We start from the raw sequence: 19817 nt of genomic DNA on the forward strand, positions 1-19817 counted from the left end.
CCGCAGAGGCTGCGCTTTGCCTCTGCCCCGCGGCGATTAGGGGCAGAAGGGGACCTTGTCCCCTCCGTTTCCTCGGGCTCGATCCCCGCCGACAGCCACGGGGCGCGTGGGTGTCTCCGGGAGCAGCCCCTCTCCCAGGGAAGAGGGGGACGCCCGGCCTGCAAGCGGGCTGAGATGCCCGCCACTGCGGACGTCCGGTGGCTTTCTCTCACGGTGTTGGGAAAGCGGTGCCTGGTGTCCACCAGGTCCCACCACCGCCCACGGGAGACGGAACTCACCTCCAAGGGCCCAGATTCAAAGCCAAGTGTCACTCTTGATACTTCTCCGCACCCTTGGGGTCCTTCCCCACTCCCTTCGTGAATGGCGTGGGGGGTCTCTGTCCCTCCCGGGGCCAAGGCTGCAGTACCCTCGGACTCCGGCCGGGAGGCGTCTGGAGGGTCACTCATCTCTTGGCAGGGACACCGAGCTGGAAGGACACCGGGAGGGAGAGGGCCAGCAGTCTGCTCAGCTTCTGGCAAGGCTGCCCCCTCCCGTCCCCCTTCTCCTCCCACCCCGGCCCCTTCCCCCCAGCGGGCTCTGCTAGGGGCCTGCAAGGACCTTGAAGGCTGCGGCAGAACGTCCCACCGGCTTGTTCCTGGGATGCTGCCCTCACCACTCAGCCCCTGCCCCCAAGCCTGGGCAGGCCGCCGGAGGGCACACCTTCCTGCCCTCACTTACTGTTCCTTCTGCCTCGGAGCCCTCCCTACTGAGCTCCGGAGACTTGGGGTTTGCGCCCCTTCTCAGGAGTCCCAGTGGGGTTGGGCTGTGTGTCTGACCCGGGGGGTGAGCACTTCCAGCGGCCTCTGCTCCCATTTCACAGATGGAGAAACAGGCAGAGTGAGTGAGCTGCCCAAGGACTCCTGAAAGCACTGGGTCTGTGACTTGGACCTTGGTGGGCTCTTCCCACTGTGTGCACTGCCTCTCTGGCTGAGTCCTCTCCTGTCCCTGCGCTGTGCCCTGGGGCAAAGGGAGGAGCCAGCTGCTTTTAATTGAATCCCACTCCACGGCAGCCTGAGGCCACATGGCCAGTGCCTATGACCCTTACACCTGCCCAGGGCAAGTGGACCTGTGGAGGTGGGGGTGGGTTCAGGTGATGCCAGAGACCCTGTCCTTGGAGCTCAGCCCCGGTAGGAGTCTGACACCACAGAGGCGGCCAGATGCTGAGCAGAGGTCAGACAAAGGGACCCTGGGGGCCTGGCAGTGGGGCTGCCTCAGCCCCACCCCGGTACCTTGTCCCCTGATCAGAAGCGCAGTGCTGATGGCGATCACCATGGCAAAGGGGAGGATGGGCAGGAACGTGAGTGAGGTCCAGGAGAGCCTGTCTATCCAGTGCGTCCTCTGGCTGAGGTCAAGCCCTGGAGAGCCCAGACCCAGCTGTTCTCTGTGCCCTGGGCAGGACCCAAGTCTGTCCCCTCCCCTATATCCCAGCTTGTGTGCTGCCTGCAGACCTGCCCCACCCCCTCCCCTCACCCCAACCTAAGCTGGCCCTGGGCCAGGCACCCTTCCTCAAGTGGCGGCCCCTCCACAGCCAAGTACCTTGGAATCGGTGCCAGACCCACACCAGGCTCACGGTCAGCCCCAGGTGGAAGGACCAGATCCAGGCCACGATGTGTGTCAGCTCCCACAGCCATGGCGCCCCTGGAGGAAGTGCCCTCTCCAGACGCGCGGTGCAGTGAGGGACACGGCGGCACCGCCACCCGAGTCCCATGAGCCAAGGCAGGTGGGAGCCAGCGGGAGCCCCGGGGTGCGCGTATGTGCAGAGCACGTGAGGGGCGGCTGGGGCTCTGCGGTGATGCTGCTGCGGTGATCCGGGCCCTGGCCTCCTCAGGGTCAGCGGGGTCGCAGCTTCGGGGAGAGGCTTCGTTGGAGCCCAGGGCCTGTGGGCTTGGCTCCCTGGTCCTCCCTGAGCGGCCAGACCGGGGCGGCTGGGCCTCGGGGTGTGGTCCAGGTTGGTCTGCATGCCCCCCCTCCCAGGGGTGCTCACCTACCTGTTTGTGAGGACGAGGACGACAAACAGAAGGATGCCCAGAGCCCAGAGCCCTGCGTAGGTCCCGATGGCGATGCCAGCGCCCACCTCCACGGGCTGGCTCAGAGATGCCCCTGAGAGACAGCCACGAGGAGGCGCCCAGCTGGGGGGCGCACCCCCTCGGGGGACCCCCGTTTCCAAGTCTGGGCACATGATCTAGAGACAACCACAGCTACAACCCCGAGGTGCTCTCCTGGGAGGGGCCCAGGCAGGTGCCCAGAGTGACCTGGGGTACCTGGGTCCATAGCCCACGCTGGGAGCAGGAGAGAGGGGAGCCCAACTTCAGAGACCCAGGTGCAGGGGAGCACGGCAGGTCCACCCCACAGGGTCGGGGGCTGCACCGGAAACAGGGTGGGCGGTGGGCTACACTGTGACACACATGGGGACACAGCTGATATCTACTCAGACTTGGACACTGAGGGGAAAGAAGGGGTGGGGCCCATACTCAGACTGTGACACTCTGCAGTGTGGGAGGTGCGATCCCTGTGAGCTGGTCTCCAGGGTCATAAGGAGGCTGGTGATGGATGAAGCAGGAGGTTTAGGCCAAATCGTTTCAACCTGGGGGGTGTCACCTGCCACACGCCCGCTCCCCCTAACTCTGGGCCTCCTGGATGAGGCCCCCCAAACTGCGCATGGTCTCCCCGTGGGTCAGCTAAAAATTAAATGCACAGTCCCCGCACTTCTCAACGCATAGTAAATACCCCGAGTCAACAACGCACTGAAAAGGAAGGTGGAGGGTACAACTGCATGCAGTGAAACTGTCAACTGACAACCGATGAGAAAATAAAGACTTGACAAAATTTATATCTGCCAGCATATTTGGACAAGGGAAAGTTGGACTGGGTAGAAATAATGGCCCCGAGAGAAAACACATAATAGCAGATTAAAAAATAACTAATGGATGAATCAAATGTCCACTGAAAATTTGATTTAATAATTAAGTAAATGTAATGAAGTTCATGCTGCAGAATTCCTCTTTTGCTGAAACTCACTGATTTGGGGATAATTCTACTTAGGGCCACATTCTTGGCGGCAGAATGGCAGGGCTGAGGCCTCCTTTGGCTGCGGGTTCCTGGGGGGAGGCAGGGAGAAGAGGGGCTGGCCTGCTAGCTGGCACATGTCCCTGCTGCTCCAGGGGCCAGAGGTCCCACTGCCCCCAGCAGCTGCGATGGACTGCTCCGCGCCCCCCGCCCACCAGGCCCCGCTCTTGTCGACTGAGTTTACTAAGGCTCCCACTTGCCTTTCCTGCTGCCCGCAGCTGGGGGAACGCCCAGCTGTGCCTTCCGAGTCAAGCATGCCGACCTTCCTGGCCTCTCGGCCCGCTCCTCACCTCGGACCCTCCGTAGTGAGTCCAGCTGTCATCCCTTTCAGCCTGTCCAAGTGGTGATCAGTCCTTCCTCCATTTCCATCGATGGGCCTTCTATTCTCTCCGTCCTTGTGGCCATAGAGTTTTTCAGTTTATCTTTATGTTTTTTTTTGTTGTTTTTTTTTTTTTTTTGTGGTACGTGGGCCTTTCACTGTTGTGGCCTCTCCCATTGTGGAGCACAGGCTCCGGACGCGCAGGCTCAGCGGCCATGGCTCACGGGGCCCAGCCGCTCCGCGGCATGTGGGATCTTCCTGGACCGGGGCACGAACCCGCGTCCCCTGCATCGGCAGGCGGACTCTCAACCACTGCGCCACCAGGGAAGCCCTTTATGTTTATTATTGATTATATTTGGGGAATACTCCCACTCATTCAATGGACTTGCCATCTCATCTAAGTTATCAAATGTATTGGTGGGAGGGTTGTTGACAATAAACCCTTATTTTCAATGTTTGAAGGATCTGGTAGGAAGGTAGTCTTTCATTCCTGACACTCGTAATTCCTCTGTTAGTTTTCTAATTTTATGTTTATTTTTATGTTCTGTATCAGTCTTCTTGATTACAAGATGTCAATAATATGAAAACATTTTTAATATAACAGGACATTTAATTACATCCTCTTTCCATCAATGCACGAGTCATTTAATGATGATTATATCAGCCATTTCCACTGGCAGGAGGCTTTCCACTAAAGGCTCCAGCGGTTTCCACGGTACCATGTTTCTCACCAGATTTAGTTCATTTCCAGCCTGAAGAATCCCCTCTCCTGTTTGGCCACTCTTCTAATTTTTTAACGCTGGGTTCCACTTTAACCGTACCCAGCTTCTCATTTGTAATCTTTTCTGTGTGCTTTCTATACACTACATTTTTAGGGATTGGTTCGAGAACTTTAGATTCACATTTTTTCCCTTTGAGTACATTAATGATGTCATTGCTTTTCCTTCTGCTTTGAATTGTTTTCTTCTGATAAAAACTCTGCAGTTATGCTTATTTTCGTTCCTCTGCATGTAAATTTCTTTGGTTACTTTTAGTATTTTTTCTTTATCACTGTTTTCAGCAGTTTAGTTACGAGTTCCTTTGTGTTTTTCCTACCTGGGCTTCATTTAAATTCCTGGATCTGTGAATATCTAATTTTTTCTTTAAATTTGCAAAAATTTCAGCCATTACTTTCTCAAACATGCTTTCTGCACCCCCCTTTTGTTGACACCGTCCCACAGGTCAGTGAGGTGTTTTTTTTTTTCCTGTGGGTTTCAATTTGGATAGTTTATAGTGCTGTGTATTTGAGTTCACTGATCATTTTTTCTGCGGTGTCCATCCACTGAGTTTTTCATTTCAGATATTTATTTTTCGGCTCTAGAAATTCCATTTGGTTCTTTTTAATAATTTTCCTTTCTGATTTCACTTTATTCATGCTTTCTTTATGCCCACGAGCATACTTACGGCAGCTGTCTTTAGAGTCACTGGCAATTCCACCATCTCTGTCATTCATGGGGCTGGCTCTATCAGCTTATTTCTCTCCTGGATACGGCTTCCTTTTTGCTGCTTCCTCCCAGCCTTGTAACTTCTTTTTTTTTTTTTAGGTGAAATCACATAACATAAAATTAACCATGTTGAAGTATACACGTTAGTGGCATTTGGTACTGTCACAATGTTGTGTAACCACCACTGCTATGTGGTTACAAAACATTTTCATCACCCCCGAAAGGAACCCTGTACCCATTAAGCAGTCACTACCCGTCTCCCCTCCCCTCAACCCCTGGGAACCACCAACCTGCTTTCCCTGTCTATGGAGGTACTTATTCGGAATATTTCATTTAAGTGGACTCATATAATATGCGACTTCTTGTATCTGACTTAGTTCACTTAGCATTATGTTTCCAGGGCTCATCCACATGGTAGCACGTATCAGTACTTCATTCCTTTCTATGGCTGAATTAAATTCTATTGTCTGTATAGATAATATTTTCTTTATCCATCCATCAGTGGATGGGCATTTGTGTTGTTTTCACCTTTTGGCTTTTGTGAAGAGGCTGTTGTGAACACTTGTGTACAAGCATTTGTTTGAATACCTGTTTTCGGTTATTTTGGATATATACCCAGAAGTGGAATTGCTGGATCGTACGGTAATTCTATCTTTAACTTTTCGAGGACTTGCCGAACACTTTTGCACAGCATCTGCACCATTTACATCCCACCAGCACTGTATGAGTTCTGACTTCTCGCCATCCTTGCCAAGACTTTTTTCTGAAAGTCATCCTAGTGACGGAGCGTGGCCTCGTGTGTCTTGATTGCATTTCCCCGATTGCTAACGACGCTGAGCATCTTCTCCTGGGGCGCTGACCATTTGTATATCTTCTTTGGAGATATGTCTATTCAAATCCTTTGTCCATAATTTTATTTATTTTTATTTATTTTTTTGTTGTAAATGTTTTATTTGCTTAACAATATATCTTCAGTAACTTTTTCAGGGCAGTATATATAGATATAAAACACATTACTAGCTACGTGGTATTCTATATATAATAGCGGCTGTATAGCCTAATTGAAGTATGATTAATTTAACCAGTCTGATACTGATGAACACTTACATTGCCACCAACTTTTCCCTGCTAAGACAATGCTACCGAAAACTATTTTTACCCGCTTGTGAGATTTTTGTATGACAAATTCCTTTTGAATCAAATGATACATGCATCGTACATTTTTTCATAGAGATCGCCAAATTGTTAGTGAGCCACAAGAGAACGAAGATAGATAACAATACCAAGAAAACAACACGTGAACGAAACAAGAATTTCAACAATGAGACAGAAATCATAAAAAAGAACCAAACAGAAATTGTGGTGCTGAAGAATACAATAGAAACGAAGAATTAAAAACCCAGTGGAGAACTTCAACAGCAGGCTTGATCAATCAGAAAAATGAATTACTGAATTTCAAGCCAAGTCCCTTGAGCTAGAGGAGGACAGTGGTCCGTGAGGCTCATTGCAGATAACATGGAGGCAATGTCCGCAAGCCAGAAGGGTGCCCCAGAGGCAGCGTCGGGGCCACGTGTGTGGCAGGGAGGCCTGGGCTTTCGCCTCCCTCTGGTTCCTAGGAAGCTGGCCAGCAGTCAGTGCAGGAGCGGCAGAGCAGAGGCGTAGGCTTCAGCACATCTTCCTCCCCCGCTTCAGCCTGAGCTGGGATGTCCAGGTCACCCAGGTGGCCGGAAAGGGGGTCAGCTGCCCAAGCACGGGAATTCTCTTCACCAGGATATGGAGACTCTTCAAGCACCAGGAGCACAAAGTTATTGTTGGGGTGGAAAGTGCAAGGAAAGTATCATCCGTTACCGATTTCCTGTGAATGAAATTGTACATACATCCCCTTCCAATGCGCTTTCTCATTGGCTCCTTCCAAACCAAGGGCTTAAAGCTGTGATTGACATTTTTCTCATCATAAGTCCTCTCGGGACATTGTATAGCCTGTGTATAAACTAAACTCCAGACTTGATTCAAATTTCACCAGTTTTCCCACTGCTGTCCTTTTTCAGTTCCAGAATCCAATCCACGGTGCCTTTAGTTATCATATCTCTTTAGTGTTCTCTGGTGTGTGACAATTTCTGTCTTCCTTTGCTTTTCATGACCTCATTTATGTAGTCTCCTCTTGATGTACTCATAGGTTGTTTCCAGTTTTTCACAATCGCAAGCGATACTGCCATGAACTTTCTTGTATATTTTGTACAGTGTGCTAGTATTTCTATGTGACTAAGAGCTTTCAGGTCCTTCTAGCGCTGATTTTTTTCTTATTCCTGTTTACAGATGAGGACGCTGCAGAGCTGCAAAGTTATGTCACTTGTCCACTGTCACACAGTGAGTCCGTTCCAGAATTGGGATCAGAGGCTCCATTTCTTTACTAGTTGACTCAGTTCTCTATTACATATCCCTGGGAAATTATTCTTGTAAAAAAATATATCCTCTAGAAAGATCATTCGGCATGCTATATAAAGTCATATGACGAAGCACCTTCTTCACTATATCTACCAAAAATATTTATTGGGACCTAAGAATAGGGCACTCTATGAATGCCGAAGGAGACGCTGAAAGATACAGGAAGTAGTTTTTTCCTTCAAAGCACTTGCGAATTTAGTTCTGCACATAATATTCATTAACTTAACAAATGCTTATTGGGCTTCCCTGGTGGCACAGCGGTCAAGAATCCACCTGCCAGTGCAGGGGACACGGGTTCAAGCCCTGGTCGGGGAAGATCCCTCCAGCTTTGCCCACCGCCCCCTGCTGATACCTTGGTCTCCATCCCTGGGCTCCAGCCACACGGGGCCTCCCTGTGGCTCCAACGCGCCAGGCACACTCCCACTCGGGGCCTTTGCCTGGCTGTCCCCTCGGTGCTCCCACTTCCTTCTCTGGCTACCCCCGCCCGTCGGCCCCCTTACCTGGCTTCCTTTTTCTGCGAGCGCTTGACCTCTGCGCACGGCAGCCCCCTCTCAGCCAGTCTCATAGACTCTCACCGCCTCCAGGTTTGCTCTCCCAGCCGCTTGCCGGGACCCCCGCCCTGGAACTAACCCCCAGTTTCCTGGCGGTGCCTCAGCAACTGCCCAGTTCAAGCGCTCGCACCCGCTGGGGATGGCCCGGCCCCTGCCGCCAAATGCCCAAGGAGTGGAGGGGCTGTCTGCGAATGACACCCTAACCGTCGGCACCCCCTTAGCAGAGACCGGAGAAGCAAGGCGGAGGGAGGAAAGAGCGTCCCGGGCGGTGGGCACTGCACGTGCAAAGGCCCGGATTGGTGGAGACGTTCTGGAGGCTGCAGCAGGCTCCTTGGCCGCAGGTGGGGCGGGGGGCGGAAGGGGGAGAGGGGCACCTTCTGGGCTTCCGCCTGGGCCACGCGGAAGGGCGGTGGGCAAGGCGGCGAGGGTCCGGGGGCGGTGCCGAGGGGGCGGGACTGCGGGGTGGGGCTCCACGGCAGCCCCGGATTGGGCGGGGCTTGGGCGGCAGACCCCGCTCTGCCCCGCCCCGGCGCAGGCGCAGGGAGGGCTCCGCCGTCGGTTCCCAAGGCAACGGGTTTCAACAGTTCGAGCCCAGCTCGTGTCTGGAGGCTTCCTGGCGCCCACCAGCCGGCATATGCGCCGCCGAGATGGACCGTCACGTTGGCCAGCGATACCTGCTCAGGCTGCGGCTCGGAAAGGGGATGAGCTCGGAGGCGCCCGGGCGTCCGCCGGACCAGGCCACCTGCAGGGCGTGGGCAGGGCCAGTCGGAGGACTGTGGCCTTCCACTCTGCCAGGGACTCCTGGGCTTGGGTCCTGCCTCCTCCACGAGCTGGAGGTGTGGCCTGTTCCCAGGGAACTTGTCACCTGGCTCTGGGAGACAGGTGACAGCCAGGACCCCCAAGACCTCAGTTCGGACCCTGGTGCCCCATCCACCCACCGTCCCCACGCACCACCCCCGGCTCCCGGGCTGCCTCTCCCGTGCCCACAGAATGCTCTAGGGAGACCGGGCACACGTGATCCAGTCGCTGAGGGGGAAGGGCCTGAGCCAGTAAACTGAGTGGACAGAGCGGAGGCCAGAACCTTGTGTGAGCCCATGTGCATTTGTGACTGTGTGAGCATGTGGGACTGTGTGAGAGTGTATGTGTGAAGGTGTGTCACTGGGTGTGTGCAAGTGTGTGATGAGGGAGGGGAGAAAAGAAAGTTTCAGACAGTGCAAGCGGCAGTGCAAAGGCCCTGAGGCAAGGACCTGCTGGGCTGTTGGGAAACAGCAGCGTTGAGGTAACTGGATGGGAGTTCTAGGGGGATGGTCTTATCATGTGGGGCTTTGGGGAACCGCAAGGGCTTTGGCTGCTACTATGAGTGGCACGGGGAGGGTAGCAGCCATTGGTACCACTTTACAAGGCTCACCCCGCCCACGCTGTTGAGGGTGAACAGTGGGAGTGGGTGAGAGGGAGTAGTTAAGAGATCAGTGTAGTGATACAGGCTGGAGGTGCGAGAGGCTCAGACCAGGGCGGGGGCAGCAGAGATGGTAGAAAGTCTTCCGATTCTGATGAATCCTGAATGTGGAACCAACAGGATTTGCTGACAGGCTGGATGAGGTATACGAGAGAGGGATCAGGGTGACTGTCGGAGAAGCGGCAGGCTTCAGATCCTGCCCAGGAGCTCCCTCCCATCTGTGACCTCATATCCTCCTGGGGCCTCCCCCAATATTCTCTGGTCTCCAATCCCCCTTTGTTCCTAACAGCCTCCTCTGGAGGCCTGCAGCTTCGGGGGCCTCGCCCCTCACCACACAGCATCCCTCCCCCGGAACCAGAGCAGGAAGGAGGAGGCTCATGTCTGCAGGGGGCGGTCTGGCCGGGCAGGGGATGGCCCTATGCCAAGCAGGCTGACCGCCCTCCTCCCCAGGCCTAGGGCATCGTGTGGAAGGCGGTGGATCAGAGGACCGGCGAGGTCGTGGCCCTCAAGAAAATCTTTGATGCCTTCAAGGACAAGACGGATGCCCAAGTAAGTGAGTAGGAAAGCGGTGTGGGGAAGGGTGAGGCAGGGCTGTGGGGTGGCCCCCCTGCTGCCTTGTGTCTGGAAGGCACAGCATGAAGCCCAGTCACTGCAGGTTTCTGGCATTTCTCAGAGCACCGCCCCCTGCGACCTCATGGGCCAGCGGGTGTGCAGGTGGCGAGCTTCAGTCCCTTCGCATCCTCTCCAGACACGGGCTTCCTTCTTGCCCTGCAGCCACACTCACGTTCCTGTCTCCTTCCAGAGGACGTTCCGGGAAATCATGCCGCTCCGAGTGAGTGGCCGAGGCCGTCTGCCTGCTTCTCCAGGTGCAGTCTCGCCAAATAAGGGGAAGTCTGGCCCCTCGACCCCCAGGACACAGCCCCCGCTCTCTCCCCAGGAGCTTGGGGAACATCGTCCGCCTCCCGGGTGTGATCTGGGCAGAGAATGACAGGGACATTCACCTGGTGTTTGAGTCTGTGGGTGAGTGAGGCCTCCCTCAGACCCCAGCCCCACCTTTGTCCCGGCCCAGGATCCTCCCACCCACGTCCCAGTGGTCCGGCTCCCTCTGTAGGTTCCCGTGCTGCTTGGTCCCCGCCGTAGCCACTGCACTCAGCTTGGGCAGTGTCCCTGTGGAGCTGGAGAGTGTCAGCCCCCCAGGCCTGGGGGCAGGTATCTTGAACCCTCTCTGTGAGGTTTCTGCTTTGTCCACTGCTTGCAGCTGCATTTGTTGTTGTTGTTTTTTAATTTTAAAAATTTTTATTCATTTATTTAACGTCTGGTCTTCGCTGCTGCACGCAGGCTTTCTCTAGTTGTGGCGAGCGGGGGCTACTCTTCGTTGCAGCGCGCGGGCTTCTCATCGCGGTGGCTTCTCTTGTTGCGGAGCATGGCTTCTAGGCGCGCGGGCTTCAGTAGTTGTGGTACACGGGCTCAGCAGTTGTGGCTCGCGGGCTCTAGAGCGCAGGCTCAGCAGTTGTGGCGCACGGGCTTAGTTGCTCTGCGGCATGTGGGATCTTCCCGGACCGGGGCTCGAACCCGTGTCCCCTGCATTGGCAGGCGGATTCTTAACCGCTGCGCCACCAGGGAAGCCCTGCATTTTCTTTTTTCTACTCATTTGATAAAACAAAGGCAACATGAAATAAAGTATAAAAATAATTCCACAAACTTTTATTGCTGTGCCAACAAAGACAGTGGACAAGCTTGAGAAGCCAGCAGGGGCTCCTGGGCAGTGCACACATCCAGGACACGGCTCTGAGGCTGGCCAGTGGGACCTGAGGTCTGTGGGCAATGGGCAGGCTGAGGTGCCCCCATGAGGGCTCAAAGTGGGCCAGACTGGCCCGCTCTCCCCAGGCCCACCAGACTGACCTGCACACCCCCCCAGACACCGACCTGAATGCCGTCATCTGCAAGGGCACACTGCTAAAGGACAGCCACAAGCGCTACGTCTTCCACCAGCTCCTGCGGGCCACCAAGTTCATTCATTCAGGATGAGTTATCCACCGGGACCAGAAGGTGCCGCCCAAGCCCTGTCCACTCCAGGGTGCGAGCTCCACGGCCCGCACCCTCACCCCAGGGTCCTTAAGCCGCCACCCATGTTAGCCCTCAGCCCACCTCTTTTCCCGAGCCATCCAACGTTCTCCTGGACGCCAGCTGTTCGGTGAAGCTCTGCGACTTTGGCCTCGCCCACTCCCTCAGCGGCCTCCCTGAGGGGCCCGAGGGCCATGCCCTGACGGAGTGCGTGGCCACGCGATGGTACCGGGCTCCGGAGGTGTTCCTGTCCTCGAGCTGGTAACGGTGACCTACCCCCATCCTGCCGCCACCTCCCCCTGCAGGTCCCCCTGTGCTCTCCTGCCCCGCCAGGGCACTTGGGATGCGGGGGTCCACTGGGCACCAGGGACGCTGAGGGTCAGAGCACACAGCTGTGGGAGGGGCAGCACCTGCCGGACCAGGACTGAGAACGGAGGACAGCCCGGGAGGGGATGGGGGTGGGGGTGGGGACGTGAAGGTGGAGGGACGGGGAGGGTCCGGATGCCTTGGGAAGAGTGGAAAGGGCAGGCCCTGCCGAGGGTGGACCCAGAGAGGAGCTGCTGGGGGTTTCGGGGAGCAACTGGACAGAGTCCACCGGGGCCACAGGGTCCACGAGGGTCAAAGAGTGCTCATGAAGGGTCCATCTGGGTCAGGACAAGGGCACTAGCTCTGCGGAGGGGTGAAGCAGGGGTCCTTCCTTCTCCCTGGGGGAGAGGGACGAAGGACAGCGTTGGAGGAGCCCTGTCCTCTCCCCGGGTTTCTGCTCTGGTGGAGAAGGCAAGGGGCTCCCCTGTGGAGGTGGGAGCACAGGGTATGGGGGACGCGTGTGCACGTGTGAGCGTGCAGCCTATGGAGGGCGCAGGAGTGTGCAAGGACTGGGCACGTGTGGGTGTGCATATGCACGAGTGGCGGCGCCCGACCCGGTATTCGGGGTTTGAGCCCTGCCAGAGAGCCAAGGCCCTGCAGAGAGGAGGTCGCTCAACGGGTCAGAAGCGGTGGCCGGCGACCCCCCTGAGCTGCCCGCCCGACCACCTTCGGGACTCCTGATCACAGCGCCTTCGGCGCCCGCTCCCAGACCTCCTGGCTCTCGGCGCTGGCTCCGGCGCCTCGGTTGTGCAGCGCCTGGGGTCCCAGTGAGTGCGGGGGCTTCGGAGCCAGCCCCAGCGCCCTTCCCGCACCTTCAGGGTCCCCAGCCCAGAAACTGTTGGTCAGGCTAAAAACGAGGAGGCCCCAGTGTGGGCGCAGCTCGCCCTGGCCGGCGGCAGGAGCTGCACCAGGCCTTGGGGAGGAGGAGACCTGAACGGAAGCAGGGCTCTGACGCGCCTGCGCGCTGCCCGAGGGTGGTGCTAGGGAGGGAGCAAGGAGCAGGAAGTGGGGGCGGACCCTGGAGCGGCTGAGAGGCCGGCTGCCCACGCGAGTGGCCCCTGGTGTTTGCCCCCGACACGCGGCTCAGCGCGGCCCAGGCCCTGCAGCACCCCTATGTGCAGAGGTAGGGGAGGCCCGGCGGCCGGGCAGCCCAGGTCTCGCCTCTCCAGCACCCGCCTCGCCGGCGCCCCGCCGGTTCCACTGCCCGGCCCGGGAGTGCACCCTGGAGGCGGACGTGCGGCTCCCGGTGCACGAAGGAGCCCAGCTCTCGGCCACCGATATCGCAGCCGCCTCTATCAGGTGCTCCGGCCCGCGACCCCCATCATCCCCCGTGCACGCACCCTCGAGGCCTCCCCCGCCCCAGCGACCCCCAAACCCCTGACGCCCATCCAGCGCACCTCCGAGCGCCCCTCGCCTCTCGCAGATGATCCTGGAGCGCAGGGGTAACGGCCGCGTCCCGAGGGAGACGGGCCTGGGCGGCGTCCGCACGCCCCCGGTGCCCCCACTCAAACCCAGAGCCGCGGCCAAGCTGCCCTCGGGCTCGCCTGCGCGGAAGCCCGGACGCCGGCCTCGAAGTAACCCCGGTCACGGCCCCGCGCACGGTGTGTGGTCTGGCGGCCGCCCGCGCAGAGCTGCTGGGGTCCCTGCTGTGTGGGGCCACCAACCGCCAGCAGCGCGGGACCCCTGACTCGGGACTTGAGCTTCCGACCCCACAGATGTCCCCGGCGGAGCCAAGGACCCTCCCAGGCAGATCTCGGCCCCCCTGCACCAGCCTCCGCCCCCAGGAGGTCTTGGGAGAGGGAAAGGGCCCCGCTGGGCGACGGCAGGGCTCCCCTCGGCATCCTGCTGGTAGGTCGTGGGAAGAGGGGCACGGGAGGACCCCTCCCGCAGATCCTTCGCGACGGTGCCAGTGATCCTGCGACACACCCCTTCCCAGCTGGAGCCCAGCGGGAGGGGGCCGCCGCCCAGGTGGCCGTCCAGGCCTTGATCCGGAGTGACCGGAACCCGGGCCGTGGTGGTGGCAACTTGGCCGGCGCGTGACCAGTGAGCCCGCGCCCCTCCCGCCCTCCCCTCCCTTCCACCTTCCTTCCCCATGAGGTTCATACTCCAGCCTCAATCACCTTCTCCAGTAAAGTGTGGTCTGTCTGTCCCAGCCTGCCAACCCAACCTTCCTCCTCGGCTTCCTGCAGCCCACTCCTTTTCGAGGACACAGCCCTTGAGAAGCCTCGTGGACACCATATGCTGTCACCCTGGGCTCCTGTCTGGTCACCTTTGTCCACAGCAGGCCTGCCTGACGCTTGAGCACATCAGATCCCAGCTGGGGCTGCTGCAGGCTGTCGCCAGGGTGGTCCTGGCAGGAGAGGGTCTTGTGTAGTGCATCTGTTGCCTGGGTGCAAGCTACCATGTGACCACATTTGTGGCCTTGAGCCAGAGCAGGAAAAGGGACAAGATGGGGCAGCGCCCCTGACTGTAGCCATTGTCAGTCACCCCAGCCCATGCCCCACCAACACAGTGACTGACACCCAGTTTGTCTCGAGGCCTTGGTTGGGGGAGGGGGAGAACAGCTGGAAATGTCTTGTGGGGCTCAAGGCTCCCTCCTCTGGTCATCACCAGGCAAAGGGCCTGGTGTGAGCCCAGGTGGTGTGGGGGCCAAGGAGGTGGGAGGGGCCCAGCGGGCGCTGAGGTGTCTCCTGGTCCCAGGCACGCCTCACACCGCGTCTGACCCTGGGCAGCGGTCAGGACACAGGGAGGCCACTTCCCGGCTGCCTGGCCGGAGGAGCTCACAGCCTGAGGGTTTCGGCCTATGCGGTACTGCCAGGAGCAGGAAGCTCTGCCCTACCGTAAAAGACACGGGCTGCTGCGGGGGAAGGGCGAGGCTTGGGCAAGGAGAGCTGGGCAGAGGGTGGACCCAGACCTGGCAGCTACAAGAGAGATTCAAAGGCAGAGAGAGAACAGGGCTTGGGGGAAGGCCAAGGATGGGGCCACCACAGTTCTGGCTGGGAGGTGAGCTATTCACGAGATGGGGACTGCCCAAGGGGCAGTTGTTTGCATTTCTAGAGCCTGAGGCATAGCCCCAAGTGATAAACAAGGGGGACAAATGAGACTAGGATGAGTGCCACTGCCCAGAAAGGGGCAGGGGGCCCAAGAAGTCCAGCCCTGAGTGCAGAGGCAGTGCTGCTGGGACTGGAGGGCCAGGGAGGCCCAAACAACTGGGCAAGTGCCTGCTTGGCACCCAGGCCAGGGGAAGCCCCAGGTCGATGGGAGCTTCGAGACGAGGCTGGGAAGTGTCTGCTGGGCTAGGCAACCAGGGGCTGTGCCTACACAGAGGGCCAGGCGGCGGCGAGGATGGGCAGTGAAGTGAGGCCTGCACAGGAAGGGGCTGAGAGGTGGAAGGGGTCTGTGTTGGTTAGAAGATGCGGGTAGAGGTATGGCTGTATAGAGGGGGAGGGGTCTTTAGTATACTCAACAGGGATGGGTGGTCGTATCCAGAGGGAATCTGAGAAGGTCATAAGGCTAAAGGTTGCAACACGTAACTGGGTGATCGTATGCATATAATTATATACACACACACACACATTGGGGAACATGCTGGAATATTTTGTGCATTGTTTTATTAACACCAAAATGCGCAGAATCACATTTGAGGAGATGTCTTATTGAGCGCGATGTGGAGGGCGCAGGTGGCAGGCTCTGAGGGCCTCTGGCCTCTCCCTGGGCAGAACCTCCATTTCCTGCGAGGGCCTCCCTCAGCGATAGGCCCGGCCAGGTCTGCTGAGAACAGCTGTGCACCAGGCCAGGTAAAACCAAACTCGTCAACAAGCACGTGAAGGCCCAGAAATGCTCCAGCTTGTCCGGTTCCCCAGTGACCTTTCCCATTCGAACCAAAGTCTCTGCTGTTACCCCTACCTGGGTGGTGGCTTTGGTAAACAGACGGCGAGCCGCCAGGGAGCAGGTGTCCCCCTACCCCACCTCCCCTCCCTTTACCAGCTGCTCGGTCAGAAGTGCTGCCTCGCTCAGCAGTCTGGTTCCTTACATCCTTTCCCAGCCAGAGCAATTGGGGTTCCTTATACTTGAAAGAAAAAAAAAAAAAAGAAAAAAAACCTATTTAAAAAGAAATAGCGCAAACACTAATTTAACAGTACTAGCACCTACTGTGGGGGGATTTCTAAGCATTTGGTGCCCAAATGTGCCTTTCCAGATCTACTGTCTGGACGTAAAAAAAAAAAAAGATACAAGAAAGTTAAGTGGGGAGCCTTGGACAGATTTTTGGGGGGCTGGTGACAAAGGTGGAAGGAATGCAGAACAGGGTGGAGTTGGGGTCTGCTGGGCACCTGCAGGGCAAGGACCACTCCCACCTCACGGGGCACGGAGACCCCTCAGAGCAGTGGGCCGGGCCTCAGGTGCCACTGCACCTCGTCCTCTGCCCTCATGGAACAAGAGCTCCGCATCCAGCCCCTTTCTGCGGCATGGCTGGGGATGGCACCTGTGAACATGCGTCTGCCAGGGACCTTTGTGAGGGCAGCACCCACAGTCCTGCACAGGGCAGCCCCTCGGGGGCCACCTCCCCACGCTGAAGGGATGGGCCGCCAGGAGAGCTGCCGGGAGGGTGGAAAGGGGCAGGGCAGGAAGTGAACCCGGCGACCTCGGATACAGGTGGGGAGGACAGGTCCTGAGAAGGGGGGAGGCCTTGAGAGAGGACGGGGCTGCCAGGCACAGAGGAGAGGCCACAGCACAGCCAGAAGGCCACGAGCAGAGGGGACCCCTGAGACACAGACACCCTGAGACACAAGGACCCCAGAGAATGGGGGACTGAGGCACAGAGGCGGGCCCCCTGAAAGATGGGGGACAGAGGCACAGAGAGATGGGTCCCTGAGGTGATCCAAAGGGGACCTGAAGCCCAAAGAAATGGTGCAGTCAGACGCAGAAGGTCGGGTGGCGCTGAGGGTCCAGAGACTGAGGTGTGAGAAGCGCGGGAACTGGGGAAGTAGGGCGGGGGGCAGCTAGGGGCTGGAGCCCCCAGGGAGGAGAGGCCAAGGGGCAAGAGGCAGGGAGGACCACCGGGTGCGCCTCAAGCGGAGCCAAGCTCTGGCTGTGCTCAGCCAGGTTCCGAAGGCTTTGGCTGAGGACCAGGTGTTCTGCCTGACGGTGATGCCGCCACCCCGACCTGGGCCGGTGGGCCAGGAGACTCACTTCTTGCTTTTGAACGTACCCAGGAGCTTGGGCATGAACTTGCCCACCTTGCTGTCCCTGGTGTCCTCTGCCGGGCCCTCCCCGGCCCCCGGGCCCCCGGGCTCCTCCTTTTTGCAGAAGACCTCGAAGCGGCTGTAGACGCGCTTCTCTTTGCGCATGCTCTCCATGCGGTGCAGCAGTCGGTCGCGCTCGGCGGCGCCGGCTGGCAGCGCGCGGTTCAGCCGGCCTCGGGTCCCCAGGCTGTCTGCGAGGAAGATGGCAGAACATTTGTCCTTGTCGGACATGTCAGGGGCCCGGCCGCCGGCAGCTGGAGGGTGGCCCGGCTCAGGGCTGCTCTGGGCCGGGGTCGGCGCGGCGCCTCCGCGGTGCTTCTGGCCGTGGGCGCTGATCTGCTCCAGGATGGCTTTCGTATCATCCCGCAGGTTGCTACTGTACAAGGCATTGGCCGTGGCCGAGGCCACGCACCCCCGCGGGCCCCGCTCCTCTCCTGTGGCAGCCTCGGTGCTGTCGGCCTGGCTTGGCGATGGCCGCCGGGGGCTCTCAGGTTGCCCATTCTCCTGCGGCACCGGGAAGCTACCCTCATCCTCCGCGCGCCGCTCGCCCTTGGGGCTCAGCAGCTGCCGCAGCCGCGCAGATCCCCTGCGCAGGATCTCCATGGGGCCACCAGGCGCCTCCTCTGTGGGCCCCGTCTTTGGAGACTCCCCGGAGAAGGGGAGGGGGAGGCTGCCCCTGTGTTCCGGCACAGGGGGCACCGGGGACACCGGGCTTCCCTTGTGCTCAGGGTAGGCAGAAGCGGGACTCCCCTTGTGCTCGGTAAATCCCGTGGTGGGCCTGTCTCTGCAGCTGGGAAACCCTGCAGTGGGACTTTCCTTCCGCTCGGGGTAAGCTGAGGTGGGGATCCCTTTTGGCTCAGAGTGGGGCGGCTGGTGCGCCCCAGGCCCCTCTGGTGGGGGGCTGTCCCGCCCTTGCGGGGAGGTGGAGCGGCCCTGGGTGGAGAGGAAGCAGGAAGGCAGCCGGTCAGCGCCGCCGCTGCTCCCGCCCAGTGTGTCCAGCAGCTGCGTGGCGGTGAGAGCGGCGGTTCCCGGCTGCCGCTTGGCCTCCTGGTGCAGCTGCTGCGTGAAGGAGTCGCGCAGGTCTAGCAGGCAGCTTTCGAGGCTGCGGTGCTCGCTCCCACCGCCCCCAGGCGCCGACACCTCCTCCCGCCACGCCTGGGACAGGACAGCCTTGCTGTGGCTGGCGACCGTGACTGCTGCCCCCATGCCGCCGGTGTCTCGAGTCGGGCCCTTGTATTTCTCCAGGAGCTCGGCCACCTTGGTGGAGACAGCAGAGCGCATGGCCTTGCCACCGGACGCCGGCATCTCGCTCACCACCTGCTCCCTCTCCGCGGTGGCCACAACAGCTCCGCCCGTGCCCTCCGCCTGCGATGCGCTGAAGATGAGCGAGGAGCGCAGCCGCGAGCTGCGCTGGATCAGCGGGTTCGGGCGCAAGCGGAAAGAGTCCTGCTTGGCCAGGCCTGCCTCCAGGCCCTCGGGCTCGGAGCTGTCGCCACCACCGCTGCCGGAGCCCGGGAAGGACGTGGGCACACGGAAGCTCGAGGTCAGCAGGTCCCCGGCGGCCACCCGGCCCCCAGAAACCAACACGTCGTCTTCATAGGCCTCCGCCTCCATGGGTGTGGGCAGGCCCTCTTCGCCAGCATCCTCACCGTGACAGCCGCTCAGGTAGGAGGCGAGGCGCCAGTGCCGCAGTCCCGCCCTCCCCTCGGGCCGGCCTCTGCGCTCTGGCTCTGGCTTGGGCACAGTCTCTGGGCCTAGCCTCGTCACCGCTTGGCAAGGGAAGCGCTGTCCCAGGTTGGGGGATGGGGCCCCGGCCGGTTCCAGACCGCGGGGCCTGGGCCCGAAGGCAGGGTCAGAGCCATGGCGCACCTCCCGTGAGGCACTGGATGGCACGTAGTCCAGCCGCTGGGGTCCGTCCGGGCCGAGCTCCGGAAAGCGTTGCCCGGCGCCCAGCGTGAAGTCGTCATGGTCCGCGAAGCCAGGGCGGCCAGCGCGCAGCTTCTCGAACAGGCCCTGTGGGCGTGCTGGTGCAAGGTGCGGATCCCACTGGTAGTGCTGCTGGTAGAGCTGGTCGCGGTGGAAGTGGCTGGTCTGGAAGCGTAAGTCATCACCGAGGCCGAGGAACGTCTGCCGTGACACCTGTCGCGCGGCAGCGAAATTCTCCACGGCTCCCGTGCCGTCGGCGGCCGCGTAGCTGTGCCTTTTGAAGGCGTCCATCTCTTGGTGCCGCGCCTGAAAGAAGCCCCGCGGGCCCAAGAGCTCCCCGCCTGGTCCGGCCTCGGCGTCCAGATGCCGCGACAGTGGCCACAGCCCCGTGTGCGGCTCCAGGGCGCCCCCCGGCATCCGCGGTGACTCCTCTCGACGGAGGGCCGACAGGAAGTGGCGGTCGGGGTCAAGGAATGAGGGGAAGCCCAGGCCTTCTTCCCGAGGCGGTGGGAACAGGAGGTGGGCTCGTTTGGGTAAGGAGAAAGGGGTCAACGCCCCGGTCACCTGGCCACCCATGAGGGGCCCAGCCCCCGCGTATGGAGCCAGGGCGTAGGCGTCCATGCGAGCTAGCGCCCCGGCGGAGGGTACCAGCGGCTCGGACTGTGCGAAGAGGATGCGGAATTCCTCATCGAAGCTGGAGACCAGCTCGCCCTGGAACACGTGTGCCAGACTCCGGTGGATCTTCTCGAAGGACCACATAAAGCTGGGAGTAGGGTGGGGCCAGTCAGAGGGAGGGGGCGAGACCAGTCAGGGGAAAGGGCGGGGCCAGGGTTAGAGGGAAGGGGCGGGGCCGAGGAA

At 59.4% G+C, this 19817-nt stretch overlaps 2 protein-coding genes across 2 annotated transcripts in view; one reads left to right on the forward strand and one right to left on the reverse strand.

Annotated features, from left to right (window-relative positions):
* The first annotated feature begins 8043 nt into the window (after positions 1-8043).
* Positions 8044-13830, forward strand: MAPK15 (mitogen-activated protein kinase 15). The gene is given in 13 exon segments (XM_024741024.1): positions 8044-8245; positions 8532-8617; positions 9817-9909; positions 10163-10199; positions 10273-10380; positions 11279-11409; positions 11522-11685; positions 12478-12631; positions 12843-12911; positions 12983-13061; positions 13064-13218; positions 13220-13420; positions 13423-13830. Coding segments are annotated over 13 exon segments (1887 nt in total).
* Positions 13831-15384: 1554 nt separating this feature from the next.
* Positions 15385-19817, reverse strand: part of SACK1H (scaffolding CK1 anchoring protein H) — a 7146-nt gene continuing 2713 nt past the window's right edge. Inside the window, exon 4 of the mRNA XM_024741191.1 lies at positions 15385-19732. Within this exon, the coding sequence (XP_024596959.1) occupies positions 16977-19732 (2756 nt within the window). The 3' untranslated portion in view covers positions 15385-16976. The remainder of the gene's footprint in view (positions 19733-19817) is intronic.

This window comes from Neophocaena asiaeorientalis, unplaced genomic scaffold (genome assembly GCF_003031525.2).
Source record: "Neophocaena asiaeorientalis asiaeorientalis breed wild unplaced genomic scaffold, Neophocaena_asiaeorientalis_V1.1 scaffold177, whole genome shotgun sequence".
In the NCBI taxonomy this organism is placed as follows: Eukaryota; Metazoa; Chordata; class Mammalia; order Artiodactyla; family Phocoenidae; genus Neophocaena; species Neophocaena asiaeorientalis.